The 16,330-nt window shown below is 51.4% G+C and overlaps 6 protein-coding genes across 6 annotated transcripts; 3 read left to right on the top strand and 3 right to left on the bottom strand.

Annotated features, from left to right (window-relative positions):
• Nucleotides 1-3,354: 3,354 nt before the first annotated feature.
• BO95DRAFT_12642 (uncharacterized protein) lies at nucleotides 3,355-3,796 on the bottom strand. The gene has a single exon (XM_025580477.1). The coding sequence runs from the start codon at nucleotides 3,640-3,642 to the stop codon at nucleotides 3,400-3,402; it is 243 nt and encodes an 80-aa protein (XP_025445773.1). The 5' UTR covers nucleotides 3,643-3,796; the 3' UTR covers nucleotides 3,355-3,399.
• BO95DRAFT_12742 (putative APSES transcription factor) lies at nucleotides 3,796-6,527 on the bottom strand. The gene is made up of 3 exons (XM_025580487.1): nucleotides 6,175-6,527; nucleotides 5,881-6,067; nucleotides 3,796-5,805 (listed from the first exon to the last, which is right to left on the bottom strand). Exons 1-3 carry the CDS (start codon nucleotides 6,220-6,222, stop codon nucleotides 3,950-3,952), a joined length of 2,091 nt encoding a protein of 696 aa, XP_025445772.1. The 5' UTR covers nucleotides 6,223-6,527; the 3' UTR covers nucleotides 3,796-3,949.
• An 84-nt stretch (nucleotides 6,528-6,611) lies between these two features.
• On the top strand, nucleotides 6,612-7,479 carry BO95DRAFT_439536 (NADH dehydrogenase [ubiquinone] 1 beta subcomplex subunit 7). The gene is made up of 3 exons (XM_025585755.1): nucleotides 6,612-6,722; nucleotides 6,816-6,940; nucleotides 7,027-7,479. The coding sequence occupies exons 1-3, from the start codon at nucleotides 6,671-6,673 to the stop codon at nucleotides 7,129-7,131; spliced, it is 282 nt and encodes a 93-aa protein (XP_025445771.1). The 5' UTR covers nucleotides 6,612-6,670; the 3' UTR covers nucleotides 7,132-7,479.
• Nucleotides 7,480-8,581: 1,102 nt separating this feature from the next.
• BO95DRAFT_439535 (glutamate--cysteine ligase) lies at nucleotides 8,582-10,771 on the top strand. Its single transcript, XM_025585754.1, has 4 exons — nucleotides 8,582-8,721; nucleotides 8,772-8,897; nucleotides 8,957-9,542; nucleotides 9,592-10,771. Exons 2-4 carry the CDS (start codon nucleotides 8,887-8,889, stop codon nucleotides 10,591-10,593), a joined length of 1,599 nt encoding a protein of 532 aa, XP_025445770.1. The 5' UTR covers nucleotides 8,582-8,721; nucleotides 8,772-8,886; the 3' UTR covers nucleotides 10,594-10,771.
• A 54-nt stretch (nucleotides 10,772-10,825) lies between these two features.
• Nucleotides 10,826-11,400, bottom strand: BO95DRAFT_406525 (uncharacterized protein; the record flags this gene model as incomplete). The annotated part of the gene is made up of 1 exon (XM_025584035.1): nucleotides 10,826-11,400. One exon carries the CDS (start codon nucleotides 11,398-11,400, stop codon nucleotides 10,939-10,941), a length of 462 nt encoding a protein of 153 aa, XP_025445769.1. The 3' UTR covers nucleotides 10,826-10,938.
• A 1,660-nt stretch (nucleotides 11,401-13,060) lies between these two features.
• On the top strand, nucleotides 13,061-15,149 carry BO95DRAFT_382106 (cholinesterase). Its single transcript, XM_025583384.1, has 4 exons — nucleotides 13,061-13,352; nucleotides 13,413-13,599; nucleotides 13,657-14,277; nucleotides 14,340-15,149. Exons 1-4 carry the CDS (start codon nucleotides 13,086-13,088, stop codon nucleotides 14,933-14,935), a joined length of 1,671 nt encoding a protein of 556 aa, XP_025445768.1. The 5' UTR covers nucleotides 13,061-13,085; the 3' UTR covers nucleotides 14,936-15,149.
• The last annotated feature ends 1,181 nt before the right edge of the window (nucleotides 15,150-16,330 follow it).

Here is a 16,330-nt window from a genome sequence, read left to right as displayed (position 1 = left end):
TTCGAGTTTCTTTTTTCTTTGTGTTGTCTTGATTAACAACTTAGCATACTTAATACGTAGCTCAAGTGCTCAAGAGATCTGGATGAGCGATTGGGAGCAATGGAACCCATACCCACTTTCTCCCACCTCTCCTCCCCAATCAATCCGCAGATCCTCCAATCTAGAGACAGAGACATGGTCCGGTGTAGTAATCCTCCTCCAGGCTCCTTCTTCTCCTTTCCACCGAACATATCCTTTGTAAATGATAGTACGTACCTCTACCTCTCTTGTGTCCTAATTCCTAGTATGAACTACTTCTTTTTGTTCTAGGGAAGCAAATGCGAAGAGCGATTCAACGCAAATCTGCCAGCTGCACACTAAATTACCCTGACTACAGTCGCCGACGCAACGCTGGACAAGACGGAGGAGGCTGCAGATCAACCCTAATGGTGGATCGGATGCCTGATGATCGGACATGGTCACCCTTTCTTCGGAACGCAACTCTGGCCCCAAAAAAGACTAAAGCTTTCTTTTTTTCTCTCTTTTTAGGTTCTCCTGCTCGAAAATCACGCACTGAGAACGGTCCAGTCGCTGCTACCACACTTTGGGGGAGGTCTTGCAAACCTACCTAGAATCAATAGCCCGCAACGACTGGCTTTCCTGTCTTTCCCAGATCTCCACTCCGATCCACTCGTGCCTTGGGTTCAGCGGCAGAAGATTGAGGTTGCGGGCGACTGGACAAAGCCTGTCCTGCCAGAAATCTCCGTGCTTCTGATAACAACGAAGCTAGTCAAAACTAGACCTGCGCCCCCAAGAGAATTCTTGGAGAAATCAGTCAGTCATCCAGGAGTTCAACTATCCAAGACCCAACGGATTCGCGCGAAATGGCAACTAGTTTCCTCCTTTCTCGATTGCCAAGCACTTGACTGGAAACTCTCTTCCTTGGCCGCTCCATTCGATCCAGTTGGTTGCCCCCCTCGTGCAACTTGATCTCAGTCGCTTGTTAACAAGCTTGTCCCTGTCCGCTCCCTGTTCATATTCCAGGCGTCATATAGCCTGGAGCATCGTCATTTCGTCCAGGCAATAGATCGTCCCGCAATCGCTCAGACTTGCCCAACGAGTCCCCGTACAATTGATCTTGCTCCTCGGCAGAGGTTTCCTGGGTTGTGGAATTGTCTCAACCTCTCCGACGGCTGTACGTTCCGTTGACCTCGATCGCTTCTGACTGGGCTTGGGTTAAAGAGGTTTACGCCCCCCTTGCGGAAAATCACGACTCCATTCAGGTGTGGGACGGGTGGTCCCGCCGTACCCCGTGCACTACCGTCAGAGGTCAGCGAAAGAAAAACTTCGTCGTCCTGCATAGTCCCATTTTCCCAGATTGTTCGATCCGACGAAGTCAGCTGCTTTGACCTACCAATCATTGGTGACGCCCGATGACAGGTTTGTGGTCGATGTCAGTGGCCCCAGGGTCTTTGCATGATGTGCGAGAAGGCGATTCGAAGGCAGCAATCTCCACCGTTTTCGTCTTCCCTACCGACGGTTCTCACACGCCCCGTTCCATGGGCTAGGTCGAGTTCTCGATGCGATGGATAGTTAGAAGAGGCAGTGATCATAGAGCCCCTTTGTAGCAAACGACCTTTATTGTGTCAGAGGTTGGACCCTGTCCGACTAACTAGATTCTCATGTCACCAAGGAGGCAACCAACCTCAGGGCTAACCCCAATCCACCGTCTATACAAACCCACCTGCTCAGGTAGCATCACATTGTTCCAGATGGGCTAGCACGCACTAGAAGTTTAATCCCGGGCCGGTCTGACATAAAAGTGACTCGTCCAATGCTTGTTACAGAGCCAGAAGATCACTACATCGGCCGCCGGCCCAGGTCCCGCCCCTCTCTCTCTCTTCCCCCTCCCCTTAACGGAAGTAAACGGGGCATATCAGAAGATGCAGCTTGCTAGTAAACTCAAATCGACATCCCGCTCTCTAGGGGAGCATCCCGGCGTAACCCATAGCAGATCCTTTCCCCTTCCTTCTCTTTCTCGCTCTCTTCCTAGAGGTTCCCTTACAACCCGGAGCCCCTGGCCTATTCTTATACCGTTGCGCCACCAGGTTCTCGAAAGTTTAAGCCTACATATAGTTTTGTTGTGTGTTGATTGTCCAGCAACGGTACAGCCCTCACTGACAATACATAGTAATATGCTTGGACACCAACCGGTGCAAACTCAACCACAAAGCGTGCGCCTGCTGCACTTTATCACATCGAGTGCTCGTGCGTTGCTCGAGTAGACTAGGGAGTCAATCCCTCTCGCGCACAAGAAACACCACCACAGCACACTCCCCCTTCCCATAACTACCTATTATCGAAGGCTAGTTTCCATATTATCTCATTAACCCCACTCAGAGCCCCAGGGGATCTTGGAAATCCGAATCCACCGCCCTCCCGACATACGTCAAAAATCACAAGTTAGCCATAGCAAAACATCATTATAGCATATCCACAAAACACCCATGATCAGACTAGGCAGTACTGTACTAGGTATCTACACTCCACACAGAATATGCATTCACTCAATTTCAAGACAAAAAGAGGTTATCTGAGCGCATCATGCCCCCGAACCTTCTGGATCATGATTTACCACCCCCCCCCCCCCCAACTATTCCCAACTCGCACAACTTAACCGAATCTCCCATTAACTTCTCGGGCGTCGCCCGACACCAATGCAAGGAGACTGAACCATCTCTGCATATGTCGCATGCAACAATTTCCTTTCCCCCCTCCGCCGCCGTTCTCGCATCCTGCATGGCCGATTTAGTATTGCTTACGGAGCGCGCTCCGTAGTGCCAGTAGTATCCTTTTCCGAGCTGGCTCCCCGGAAGGGTCGGATCCGGGAGTATGAGTGGAAGGATTCTGTCTTTGTCATTTCCTCTAGTCTTTGGAAACCCCATCTAGACCGGGGAAAGGGTCATCGCTGCCTCGCGTTCGGAGTTTTAGATCGTGTGTGGATGGGCTGCAGTGGGCTGAGTCTTAGATCCTGCAATGGGTTTGCTGGCGCGGTAGGGTGGTGAGGGGCGACTATAGCTGCTAGGCTGCTAGGCTGCTAGGTTGTAATGTAAGTGCGCCGGTGGGATGATTTGCTTCGGTTTATTCGTGTGTGTTGGATGCCTGCAGCAGCGATGGTGCCCACCGTGCCTTCTAGAAGAGCTGGCTAGGGCAATGAAGTCGTGTTTACTGTGGCGAAAAAGTCGAGCTTGTGTTTCTGCAGGGAGGAGATTCTCTGGCCTTTGCAGTAAGAGAGCAACCAGACATCAAAAGTCTACAGTGGGCCGCTAGAGTCGCTGGCACAGGGGTTCTCGGGGAATCAGCTGGACGCGTCGATGGAAAAGCACATGTCATCAGCTGAGAGCCTGGGATTTGGCTGGATCACTCCATATGTACATGCATAGACCCAATTATCCTGTCCATTTCAAATACAAGGCAACCAAGATGTGGACTCTGTGATCGAGGCTTAGCCCACACTGCGGCCCCTTTCCGGTCTTTCGGATTCGTATTGTTTAAGTTTGGCCTTGCGCGTAGTCGGCCGAGCGCCGACGGCAATGGCACGACGATCACCCCCCACAGCTCGGGAACAGTGAAAGTCAACGTCATGAATGAGGAAGGAAACATGAAGAAAAGAAATTAGAATACAGAGAAAGTATTGGGTATCTGCTGGCAAACCAGAATTTCAAATTGCCCGCCAGAGGTAGGAAAATGCAAGGGTTGAACATTCATGATGAGTGAGCACAATTCAGAGAGAAAAAGAAGATAATGAGGGTCGGAATTAGATCATCAAAGGCGCTCCGCTATCCTGAAAGAATTTGATGAGACATCATATCTGATCCAAGACAGCTGAAAACCAGATCAGGAAGGAAGAAGGCCCGATAGCGCACCGGACGCGGGCGGCACAACATGTGAGAGGCGACCTAGGACGTACTCATGCATCAACAGACACGGTCGTCCCGGGGAAAGGAAAAGATGCGGATTCTCGGGGCTCAGGATCTGGCGACTCCGCCGCGTCGCCCTTCCCATTCGTTCGGTCAAATTCCAATGTTTCGGCTAGCTCAGCAGCCATGGGGTCGAGGTCTTCCTCCTTGAGACCAGTGGCGAGTGCCACCAACTTCCGATGGACATCGAACTTGGTGCTTACTCCCGCGTCAGCCGTCTGCTGAGCAAGGTCTTTGACAGCAGCGCGCCGAGCTTTCTGTGCTGAGCACAATTGTCGAGCCAGCTGGTAGGTGCGAAGCAGTTTATCGTGGTCTGTGGCGGGTGGCGTCGTACCCTCCTGTGCTGCAGGCACTACTACCGATGATATGCGCTCTCTTAGGCGACTCAGCTGAATCTGCTCTAGCAGTGACTCATAGCCACTTCGCAACTGCTCATAGCGTTCAAGCTGAGCATCAATTGGCTGCTCACCAGCCTCCTGCGCTTGTAAGACAGCTGTTTCTTTCTGCACCTTCTGTCGATCCACCTCTAGTTGCTCGTACAGTGTTTCCGGGTTCGCAACGTCGTCAGAGTCCTGCCCGTTCGCTTTTGAGCTTCCGTAGCTTACGGTAAGTTTCTTATTTGCTTCAGCCATTATCACACCAATCTTGGATAGCAACGCGGTGGTGGCAGGAGACGATGACTCTTGGGCAAGAGTGGCGGGCTGGGTGTCAACATTCATTGGCCCTGGCGCTTCGCCGTCCAACTGGTCATTGCCCATCGTGATAGATGATGGCGGAGGAGGAACGTCGCGTTCGGACGGATGCGCTCGTCGAGTAATGCTTGCAGCCGTCTCGCCCTTCTTGTTCACTAAGTCGCCAGCCCGTGGACACCGTGCAAGAAGCAAGTCCACCAAGCGGAAAGCGCCATTCCGAGCAGCCACTAAGGCCGCTGTGTCTCCATTAGAGTCCTGGAAGGACAACAAAAGATCGACTTCTTCCACCGAGCACATGAGGCGCAGCTTGTCTAGCAGCACATCACAATAGTATCGTGAGCTCTTCCATTTCCCTTTGCTCCGCGTAGTCTCTGCTATATGATGAAATATGGTAGCACCAAACCAGTCTCTGAATGAGACTGTATCCCAGAGTAAATCGAGAAGCGGAGGGAAAGTTCTCTTCTCGTAGTTATTCGTAAACAGAACAGCTCGCACAAGCGGGGTCTCTTCGTGTACCGATAATGCCTTCATATCTGCTCCTCTTCGTAAGAGATCTTTCACAATCTCCAGATCTCCCATAGCACAGGCCCAGTGAAGGGCCGTGTTACCGGAGTCGTCAATTGGGCGATCTACCTGGAAGTTGGATGGTGGCTGTGGAGGTGGTACACGTGTAGCCTCGGGCGCATCGCCTACTGTCATGAAGTAGTCCAAGAGCTGGTCCCCATAGAGTATGTGTTCCTGTTCGCTGATGGACATCACAGGCGCCTCGTTGATTCCACGCTTGCGTTTGCGAGAGAAGTTACCGTTCTGTGACATTGTCATCATCTCTTCATCCGCTATCATTGACGACGACTCAAGCGTCGCTTGTTCGATGGACTCGTTGTCGTCAAAGCCAGTGCTCATCTCGTACTGTTCGTGGGTAAAGGGGGGTGGCGCCATATTTCGGGCTGGTTTGATAGCACTGAAGACCTCCTCGTTCACAGTTCTCCGGTTGGCTGTGTTCTTCGGTGCCCTTGGTTTTGATGCAGTTGTGTGTTTCGGTGCTGGTGGAGGGCTACGGTCTCCGGCAACATAGTCAAATATCGGTCTCAATTTGTCGATTATATTGTTGCGCTCAGCGAGGAGTCGACCTTCAGGGAGAGGTATCCATGTACCTATCCAAGTCAGAACTGATACGCCATTCAAGAAACAGGGGTTATCAGTAGAGACCTTGGACAAGACGGACTTACCTTGATATTTGCCATATCCACCTTGCACTTTCTCATGGACACCCTTTTGTACCTCCCGCTCGAGAATCCTCGTTCTCGCTGGCTTGTCGAATCCGGCGACTTTGAGAATATGGGTTGCATTGATCCAGTCGTCCGACCGTCTTCGCATCACGCTTTCTCCATCGAGTTTCAGCTCGTAGACCGGTACCTAGTGACATGCATCAGCTGGGGGTTCTACCCCTTCGTTTGGTCGAAATTGGTCCGTAAGTGATCCAATTGAAGAAGGCAGGGCGGATTCTGGAGATTCCTACTTACACTGCTATAGGTAGCAGAGTACACTTTCGAAAAGTCAACTCCCGCCATGATGTGCGTCCCCTCACGCTGTCCTGATTCAGTGAGGTCCCGTTCAGCAACAGCGACTGACACCGCCGCTCGGCAGCCGGACAACAACAAGGATCTCAGGTGTTTGTTCAATTATGGAAATGCATCAAGATCCGACGCTCGTTGATTGGCCGGGTTGATTCACATGAGCATGATTGAAGAAAGACCGAGGATGGCTTGTTAATGATAGGTTCTGCAGTATTGATCTCGAAACGCGAAGGTCTGGCTAGGCAAGACGCGCCCTGAGTACGTCGGACCGCGTAAAGTGGATTTAGCCAAGCTAATCCTTTTACGGATATACTGTCACGTGCCGTCACATGACGCTGCCGGCAAGGAAGGAACGACGACGACTACGGAATAGCTGCAAACCTCACGGTCCGGTCGCTTGTCCTCGAAACCCACCTTCATAACACCCTTTTCTCCTTTCAATATGACTGTTGCCGAGACAGTGAAGAGCGCCGTTGGGCTTTCGGGCAGCACTCGTAAGTTTATATTGCCATTGGCCTCCACTGCGTGGGGAAGCAACGCGGTGAATAATGTTGCTCATCGAAGTCATGACTGACCCTCTCTCTCAGCTGCCACGAGCCAGGAAATGTCGGATGCTCGCCTTCCTCTTCAGTACCGCGACTCTTGCGCTCACTTGCTAATCCCCTTGAACCGCTGCCGGCAGCAGGAGTACTACCTCCCGTGGAAGTGCGAGGTGCGTTGTTCTGATTCCGCCAATACTCCTTGCCTATCATCTGAATTATGGAAAACTGGATCTGACATCTGCATCGCAAATTGCAGGATGAGCGACACAGCTACGAGAAGTGCCAGTACGAGGAGTTCAAGAAGCGCGTCGCCAAGATGGAAGAGCTCCGGGCCGCAAAGGATGGTGCCCGCAGCAATTGATACCGGAATTTCGACATCCTCTTATTCGCGACGGACGAAGCAGCATGTTATGTACATAGAGATTGTGAGATTGTTTGTCCATGTACCGACTTTGGCGTTGGGATTCCATCGAGTCGATCCTGTCGATACCATATTTTGAGAGCCAGGGTCAATAAACCCATAAAAGGCCTCAGTAGCTGGTCACCTCTCTCCAGTGTCTTTTTGGAGAACCGCGCAGCTTGACGTGCTCCTACTCTCGGGCAATATAGCATGAGTAAGACAGGCATTTCTGCCCTAGCCGGGAGCCGTTTTGAGCATGTCAGCCTGCTAAAAAGCGAGTCGAGATTGAGACAGCATCAGTTGATTCTGGCACAGGAGCTTCAGTTCCTTTTCTGGAGTACCTTAGCCTAATTGCAAATCAAGTTAAAATGATCATAACAAGCTCCCGCTATACATAGTCAATCATGTGCGAAGATGCCATGGTCTGGGTGTGTATTTAAGTAGCGCAGTAGAAAGAGGTATCTTGCATAAGCCATTTGACTCATGTTTCTCTCGCTATGCTGGAAGAGAGATGGCATAGCAATAGCTGGATAATGGCTCCGTATAGCGCTGCAGCGCAACTGATGACAGGAAAGTCACCTGACCGGGCTCCCTTCCTCCACGCTGCTTAGAAATCGACGTGGGTGACAATCACCGATAATGCTTTTCCTGCCCCGCTATGAACGGAGAGACGTTTTGTCCCCGCCAATAGGCGATTGAGCCTGGAACCCCGAAGGTTCGACACGAAAATCAGCATCAAGTCGATAAGAAGGAGCACGATCCGTCGGTTTCCACTCTTTCTCTGGCATCTTTTGATCCTGCTTGGGGATTCAGGATCTTGGTCTATATCACCTGTGCCTTGAGTCGGGCCATTGCGTGCTACTGACGTGACTCGATCGGGTCCTAGATCGGAGTCTAATAATTGTCTGTGGAAACTGGAAGTTTCCCCTCATCTCCGCGGGGTTTTTGTATGGACTGATTTTCCTGTCGTCTCACCCCACCACCTCTGTGCCGCGACCCAACGGTCAGGTCTCTCCCTCGGAAAATTCGCGCGCCTTCCTGCCGATAGTCCTGATCAGCGACAGAATGGGCTTGCTGTATGTGATGACTGCTGAGTGAAAGCCAGATGATTTGAGCGCGCCAGAGACTAACTTGCGTTCCTCCAGCGCGCTTGGAACGGCCCTGGATTGGCCGGAGGCCAAGAAAAGAGCAGACCAGGTTCGCAAATGGGGAATTGAGGTGAGTATTTCGCCATTGGGTCCATTTGGCATATGTCACAGCCCGAAATGTATTGACCAAAGACAGCAATTACTTGCGAACTGGCATAGAGCCAAGGGCAAGGAGCGCAATGCTCTGCTTTGGGGCGATGAAGTAAGATTTCATCCCGCAGAATCCCATTCTCTTGTGCTAATCGATCTCGATCTATCAGGTTGAGTACCTTGTTGTAGCCGTCGATGATGAAGCGAAGAAGGCCCGCCTTTCACTCGCACAGGCGGAGATTCTCAAGTCACTTGCGGAAGACGAAGCATCATGGAAGCAGGGAACTCGACCTCAGTCCCCGAACGATGAACAGTGAGATTTGTCGGCAAGAACAAACTAAGGACATGTCTGATGGGTTGCAGTGACGGGGAAGAGCCACCACACTTCCATCCGGAATTTGGCCGCTTCATGCTTGAAGCAACGCCGGGTAAACCCTGGGGAATCGATTTCAAGGACCTGCTGAAGGTCGAGTCAAACATGAAATGGAGGTCCGTACCCAATTACTGGATTCAATGATAGCTTGTGACCTCTAACATCATCACCACAGACGCGAGGTTGCCAAAGCCCACATGGCACCGAATGAACATCCCATCACCCTTACGACGTTTCCTCGCCTGGGCACCAAGGATGACTATATCCAGCCCTATTATCCACCGTCTGGTCCTGCGCTCCGGTCCCAGTTTGTGCCCGACGAGATCGCCAATCCGCACATCAGGTTTCCAACCCTGGCTGCTAACATCCGGTCAAGGAGAGGTCGCAAGGTTGAGCTGAACGTCCCGGTATATAAAGACACGAATACGCCCGAACCATTTAAAGACCCAACTGTGAATTATGATCTTCATATCTGGCCTGAGGATGATGACGTTAGAAACGGAGCAGCCAAGGACGATCATGTGTACATGGATGCCATGGCCTTTGGTATGGGCAGTTGCTGTCTGCAAATCACTTTCCAAGCCAAGAATATGACCGAAGGGAGGAAGTTGTACGACCAGTTGAGTCCACTGGGACCTATTTTGCTGGCCTTGACCGCTGCTACGCCGATTTACAAGGGCTTCCTTGTTGACACGGATGTACGCTGGAATCAGATTAGTGGGGCTGTTGATGACCGTACTCGTGAAGAGCTTGGAGAACTTGTACGATTGCCCTGTCCCGCTGCTAATGCCATTCGCTAACATCTCACAGCCCTTGAAAAATGACAGATGGAGGATCCCTAAATCCCGATATGCCTCAAACTCGACCTATATTTCACAAGACCCCCGGTTGCGAAAGGAATATTTGGACCCTGACTTGATCGTTGACGAGGATATCAAGAAGCGTCTGATGGAGGACGGAATGGATGATCTTCTAGCCACACATTTTGCACATCTCTTCATTCGTGATCCTTTGGTCATCTTCTCGGAAGATCTTGAAGAACTCGACTTGAACAAAGCGGATCACTTCGAGAATTTGCAGTCCACAAACTGGCAGCATATGCGGTTCAAACCCCCACCACCTGACAAGGATGACATTGGTTGGCGGGTCGAGTTCCGTTCCATGGAGATCCAGATGACCGACTTTGAGAACGCTGCATTCAGCATTTTTATTGTACTTGTGACCCGCGCGATTTTGACTTATGATCTAAACTTCTATATCCCGATTCAGCGCACGACAGAGAACATGGAGACCGCACATGCACGCAACGCGGTTCACGACCGGAAATTCTACTTCCGCAAGGACCCATTCTCCCCTCGCCGCCCGAATCCTCATTCATCCAGTGGCAGCAACGTCTCTTCCACCACGTCGTCCGCTGCCAACTCCCCGCCTCCATCGCCATCCCTTACCCCCGTGGAGTCCGAGTACGAACTCATGACTATATCTGATATCATCAACGGTTCTTCCGATGGCTCTTTCCCTGGACTGATCCCACTTGTCGAATCATACCTGAACAGTGTCAATGTGGATGTTGAGACTCGCTGCTCATTGGCCAGCTACCTTGACTTGATACGCAAACGTGCGAACGGAACTCTCTGGACGGGCGCCAAGTGGATCCGCGAGTTCGTTGCGTCGCACCCAGACTACAAGCAAGACAGTGTCGTTTCGGAGCGGATATGCTATGACCTTGTCAAGGCCGTGGATGAGATGAGCGTGCATGAGGGGAGGAACGGTACCGTTGGGTGGGAACTTCTCAAGGGTAAGAATATTTGAAAAGATGTTGTAAATAAATTCGCATATAGATGTAGATAGCTTGTCTATTTTCTACTGTCACTTACTGTTGAGTACTACATATACTGTCAGTCGTGTTGCATAATATTACAGGAGACTTGGTTTGCTCAATTGGTTTGCCTTTGTGATTAAACATCATCATTGTATAGGAGGTTGATTGGATGTTCTTGATTTTGTGTGAAACCCTCCACCATATGAGAAGGGGTTGGCTGCGAGCCTCTTGAGTCCGAGACAAACCATGCAATTCCCAGACAAGCAACTTCCCCCCTTTCAGTCTTTTTTCTCAATCGTCTCAGTACTTTCCCGCTATCATCGAATGCCGCCCGTTCAAGGCAACCAGATCTTTTCCTCCTCAGTCGGTTCTCGACACGAATCAGCCACTCCAGTCACCTTCCATGTATTGCTAACTTTGTGAAGTATGAAGAGCTCAACGCCGACATGATGCACAGCACCGTTGACCTTTGCTCGGAAAGGGGCCCAGACGGCGGCCAGGCTACCCGAAGGATACACTTTCACTTCAGGGTCCCAGATACGCTCATCGATCTCATCCTCGATCTTGACCACCTGTTCAACGAAGGTTCCAATCGTACAGAAGCGAGGGAGGGTCGGTGAAGGTGGCCAGAGGGACATTCCTCCCGCTCGCACGCAGTATTTGTCGAACTCGGCGGAACTCTTCGTCCTGAGCGCACCCAGAAACCCGTTGATGACGGCTAAGATGGATTCAATTTCTTCGGAATGTTGAGAGAATGCCGATAGCACATGGAACGTGGTAGAGGGATCCCAAAGCATAATTTCAGATGTCATATCAAAACGAAACAAGCGCCGTCGAAACATGCCAGTGCTTGCAGGACGCGAGCTTCCATCTCCCTCAATGGTTGTCAACTCAACATAACTTATATGGGGGGGTGCTTTGCTCACTGTCACGGACCTCGGTGACGTACCTTGACTTGGTGTCGCTGTGCCAGGAACGTTACCTTGGGCTTGTCATAGGAAAGACAGCACATGCACTTTCCCGACTTTGTAGACAATGAAGCCGGTCGGTATTGAGTTTTTTGGCCTACCCTTATCATCTGGTCAGACGGACTGCCTGATTCTGAATCAATGCCGATGTTTTCAGTTCATTAGGAGCTACAGTCACAGCAACTCTCCATCAAGCTGCAGAATCGAGTGCTGGCTGTTTCAAGGGCGTGGCCCCTGGGGTTACTGTTGCAGTCATGAGAACGCCCTCGCTTCACCTCAAACTTCTCTACTCCGCACTGATTCAATCGGGGCCTATCTCCAGGACAAGTTGAATGTTGTGAAGCGCCCCAAAATTACGATCGTCTGGCACGTCTTACAGAGCTCTTGCCATGTCCGACCACGGCGAAGGTTCGAGTGCAGTAGCAGTCAAGGAATCGAGGGTCAGATCGTTTGACGTGAGCACTGTGAGACACTAAAGCTCCAGCCATTGCTAGTCAGGGAAGCTGCATATGTTTCGGTGGCTATGACGTGCTACAGCGTGTGACTCTGGTTTTTTCAGCATTGAATGGCAAGAACTAATTGGCCGGCCGTGCAACGGCAGGTTCACGGCCAAGAAGTCCAGTCGGAGGAAGTTTCACGAGTGAAGAACGGATTGCCTTGCCTGGATTGGTCCTGGTACACCTTGGCTCCTGTGTGGCTCGAAGGATTTTCTTGACTTCGAAGTAGGGGCTGCTTGTGCAATATGACTGCTGAAGGGGTCCTCGCGAATCCTCGGAGCATAGCCGGCAGACGGCCGTTAAACCCTAAGCATGCAAGAACCTGCAGACAGGCCGGCATGGCGGTCAGAAGCCCACACTTCTTTCTCTCTCACTGTCTCATATTCTAAAGTTTGTTCATATCTACCGTTCTGTGCCAGGTCTGCGTCGTTCTGCTCCTCTTGCAGCTTCGGTTTACATGTTCTCCGAGGACACCAACTCTAGGCGGGCGTTGTCGTCGAACGATACTTCGGAACGGGACCCGGCTATAACATTTTGCCCGAATAGCCTTAATAGCATCACGCTATTATCCCGTTTGCGGGGACATGAACGGCATATATCTTCCCCGCCAAGTTTTCAACCTCGGGGATACCTCGGGTCAAGCAAAACTCGAGCAGAATGCGGGCACCTGTACGAATCAGGGTATAGAGACGAGGTGCTTTCACCGATCTCTGCATGACTCGCTCTCACCAATCTATCCCATGACCCCAATGCTCCGCATTTTGGCCGGCGGCGCAACCTGATTTGGAAACACTCCCCCCTGTTGACGGTGGGATCTGGAGTACTTCCCCACATCCCGCGACTGCTCTTAACCCGGGGTTGATGATGCAACGTTTTGACCTGATGCCGGGGTTTGCGCCAGGCCCCCTTATGCCGTGAAGATCCAGGTATAAATGCTGCAGAGCGGCGTCGTCCAGCGTCGTCGAAGTATGGTGCAGCAGCTTTAGAGTCATTTTGAATCTTATAACTCTCTGCAAGATGCGCAGGGCATTCGTTTGCCTGCTCGGTCTCTCTGCCAGTGGCATTGTCGCTTCGGCTGATACATCTCAGCCTACAGCTCATGTTCGCAATGGTACATATGTCGGAGTGAGAAACACCGATTATGAGCAAGACTTCTTCCTTGGTATACCTTATGCGCAACAGCCCGTTGGCGACTTGCGATTCAGGGTTCCAAAGTCCCTCAATGAAAGCTGGGATGGTGAGCGTGAGGCGAAGGCATACTCAGACATCTGTGTAGGATATGGGGTATGCCACTATACTGCCTTCACCGGCTTCATATGATATAAGCTGACTTTAGTACGTTAGACGGATTCTATATGGTACAATCAGTCCGAAGCATGTCTCACCCTCAATGTCATCCGCGATTCCTCTTTCAACGAAAGCTCAAGCCTCCCAGTAGGAGTCTGGATCCATGGAGGTGGCTTCACAGAAGGATCAAGTGCGGATCAGCGCTATAATATGTCTGCAATTGTTGCCAATGCTCAAAAGATTGGTATGTCGCCCTTGAGCTATTGTTATGGCCATTATTGACATGTCTTGGCACGCACAGGCAAACCTTTCCTCGCCGTGTCGCTCAACTACCGGCTCACGACCTGGGGTTTCATAAGCTCTAGTGAGGTCAGTGGCACAGGTAACACCAACCTCGGCCTTAGGGATCAGAGATTGGCACTTCACTGGATCAAGGAGAACATTGCTGCATTCGGTGGTGATCCGGCAAAGATCACTATCTGGGGCGAGTCTGCGGGAGCAATGTCTGTTGGATATCACCTGGCAGCCTACGGGGGTAGGGACGACAGCCTCTTCCGTGCAGCAATCATGGAGTCCGGGGGAACCATTGCCGCCGGACCTTCTAACTACACCGGCTATCAGGCCCTCTACGACGACCTCGTGGCCAAGGTCAACTGCTCCGACGTTGTGGACTCATTGCAATGCCTGCGCGAGGTTCCATTTGTGAAGTTGAATAGCGTCCTCAATGGAACCGATGGGCAATCGAACTACCCTTTCTCACCTGTCATCGATGGTGATTTGATTCCGACCTGGGGCAGTCTCCAGCTTGACCGCCATGAATTCGTTCAGGTTCCTATAATTGCCGGCACCAATACTGACGAAGGAACCGCGTTCGGGCCCACCGGGGTTAATACGACGCAGGAATTCTATGCATATCTTACCGGTACGTATGCCCTGCTCTGTGAATCTGGTCCACCAATTCTACAGTTTACTAAGTTGCCACAGATGGTCAGGATGGCTTCCAGCTACCTCCGTCCATCGCCAAGCATATCCTGCAGGTCTACCCCGATAATCCCTCCTTGGGTATCCCCGAGTTCCTTGGCTCGAGACGAGTCGCATCCAAGGGTTACCAGTGGCGACGCACATCCGCGTATGCAGGGGACGTGAAGATGCACGCGAACCGGCGACGACAATGCGAGGCGTGGACGGCGACCAACACCACGGCCTACTGCTACCGCTTCAATGTGCGGTCCGCGGACGTCACACCCTTGTCGGGAGCCACCCACTTCGAGGAAGTGGCCTTTGTCTTCAACAACATCGCCGGCCTTGGGTATCACTACGGGCTTCCTTTCGCGGGGGTGCCCGAGTCGTACGTGCAACTGAGCCAGCTGATGACCAGCATGTGGGCATCTTTCATCCACGACCTGGACCCCAATTCGGGCATCAAGAACGAGTCGACGGTCCGGTGGCAGGCCTACGGGCAGGGTCGGCCGGTCGATCTGGTCTTCAATGCCAATAACACAAGCTATATGGAGCCGGACACGTGGCGAAAAGAGGGGATTGACTATATCAACTCCGTGGCGAGTGCGTACTGGCGATAGGATGGCCTACTTTTCCCTGTTCGACCCATCAAGCAAGTCGCTGCTACTAACGAGTTGGATATACATGTGAAAGCGAGAGATGCGCGAATCTGTGGTTTTGAGTTGGCCGCAGATGCAGCTTACGATATGGATCTGTAAGTCAGAGAGTAAAGCAAACAGAGAATGACCGAGTATGTGCGTGGTTCGAATTGAGGTGCTCATGTGTTTTCTACGTAAAGCGGAGGGGAACCAGTCACGGTCTTCAGCGCCTCATGCACCCAGCCATGCCTGTAGATCTGGACACCCTCTACTCCGTAGGACAGAGTTACTCCGCTTTGAGTGAGGCCCCGAGCGTAAGCATTACCAAGCAAGATCACCTTCTCATCTCATCCGTGGAAAGAAAGCCCTCCGGTCTGCTCTGTCTTCGTATCTTCGAACACAAGAAAAATTAGGAAACCTTTCACTATCCCCACGAAACCAAACCATGTATGTATAGAAGAAGCCCCAGTTAGAGACAAATAAAAGCCACCACTACGGAGTGCAGTGACATACCAAGTACCTTACCATCGCTCCCGACGAAAATGGGAGGCAAGAAGAGGATGGACCAGACCCAGCCAGTGTACTAGTAGTGCACAAACTAAACAAAGTTCTACCGGCTCCGATTCATCTCGTCTCGTCCTGATCTGACTTCCGAACATTCTCTTCATCATACCATCTATACGAACCCAAGGAACCCGCTATACCTGTTTCCATGGTCAGTGCAAACGGGACGAACAATGGAAGGGGAAAGAAAGCCTCTGCAATCCTGGGAGATCGGATAGCGGATCCATCCCCATTGTTTGATTAGGTTTTGCATCGGCGAGACTTGGGACGGTTTTTGACCATGATGGAGTGGGTAGTGAGTGGTCTGACCGTGGGAAGTAGAGATACAGTAAGAAAAAAGCCAAGGCTAGCAGACTATGTAGTATGTACAGTAGTTACAACTAGTCAAGTACTCGGTTCAGTCCTTTCCGATTGTTGTTTCTTCGCCACTGTAGTGTAAGTTAGTCAACGATCTGCCGGCCTTGCGTCCTGTCCAGGGAATGATCGGAGGGGTTTTCTTTGAAAGTGATCTCCCGGGATCGAATCATTTGTCGAGAGATCTTTCCTGGCCATGCTCATGAAGTACTACACATAGAACTAGGTATCTCTGCAAAAGAGATACCTAGTCATGGTGGGAAACGCTTCGCCGGGAAATGAAACATCCGATTTCATTGCGATTAATTCCCTCCTTTGCCCAAAGAGTGAGTGAGTACACGAGGGGAGGGGGCAAGGGGAGAGCAGGTGGTTGAGATGGTCTTAGCCTAAACAGACCAGACCAGCACAGACCCAAGTGTTGTTTAGATTTCGACGTTGAGATTTGGGAAAGAGGGGGGG

The sequence above is a fragment of the Aspergillus brunneoviolaceus genome (assembly GCF_003184695.1).
Source record: "Aspergillus brunneoviolaceus CBS 621.78 unplaced genomic scaffold BO95scaffold_10, whole genome shotgun sequence".
In the NCBI taxonomy this organism is placed as follows: Eukaryota; Fungi; Ascomycota; class Eurotiomycetes; order Eurotiales; family Aspergillaceae; genus Aspergillus; species Aspergillus brunneoviolaceus.
Note: the sequence above shows the minus strand (reverse complement) of the source record. Positions and strands in the feature narration are given on the sequence as shown.

Excerpts from the sequence above, each read along its gene's own strand:
- BO95DRAFT_12642 (XM_025580477.1), bottom strand. The coding sequence starts at position 3,642 with ATGTTTCCTTCCTCATTCATGACGTTGACTTTCACTGTTCCCGAGCTG.
- BO95DRAFT_12742 (XM_025580487.1), bottom strand. The coding sequence starts at position 6,222 with ATGGCGGGAGTTGACTTTTCGAAAGTGTACTCTGCTACCTATAGCAGT. Across the intron at positions 6,068-6,174 it reads ACTCTGCTACCTATAGCAGT|GTACCGGTCTACGAGCTGAA; the intron begins GTAAGTAGGAAT and ends GCATGTCACTAG. Across the intron at positions 5,806-5,880 it reads TGGATATGGCAAATATCAAG|GTACATGGATACCTCTCCCT; the intron begins GTAAGTCCGTCT and ends TGACTTGGATAG.
- BO95DRAFT_439536 (XM_025585755.1), top strand. The coding sequence starts at position 6,671 with ATGACTGTTGCCGAGACAGTGAAGAGCGCCGTTGGGCTTTCGGGCAGC. Across the intron at positions 6,723-6,815 it reads TGGGCTTTCGGGCAGCACTC|CTGCCACGAGCCAGGAAATG; the intron begins GTAAGTTTATAT and ends CCTCTCTCTCAG. Across the intron at positions 6,941-7,026 it reads ACCTCCCGTGGAAGTGCGAG|GATGAGCGACACAGCTACGA; the intron begins GTGCGTTGTTCT and ends CGCAAATTGCAG.
- BO95DRAFT_439535 (XM_025585754.1), top strand. Across the intron at positions 9,543-9,591 it reads GTGAAGAGCTTGGAGAACTT|CCCTTGAAAAATGACAGATG; the intron begins GTACGATTGCCC and ends AACATCTCACAG.
- BO95DRAFT_382106 (XM_025583384.1), top strand. The coding sequence starts at position 13,086 with ATGCGCAGGGCATTCGTTTGCCTGCTCGGTCTCTCTGCCAGTGGCATT. Across the intron at positions 13,353-13,412 it reads ACATCTGTGTAGGATATGGG|ACGGATTCTATATGGTACAA; the intron begins GTATGCCACTAT and ends TTAGTACGTTAG. Across the intron at positions 13,600-13,656 it reads TGCCAATGCTCAAAAGATTG|GCAAACCTTTCCTCGCCGTG; the intron begins GTATGTCGCCCT and ends TGGCACGCACAG.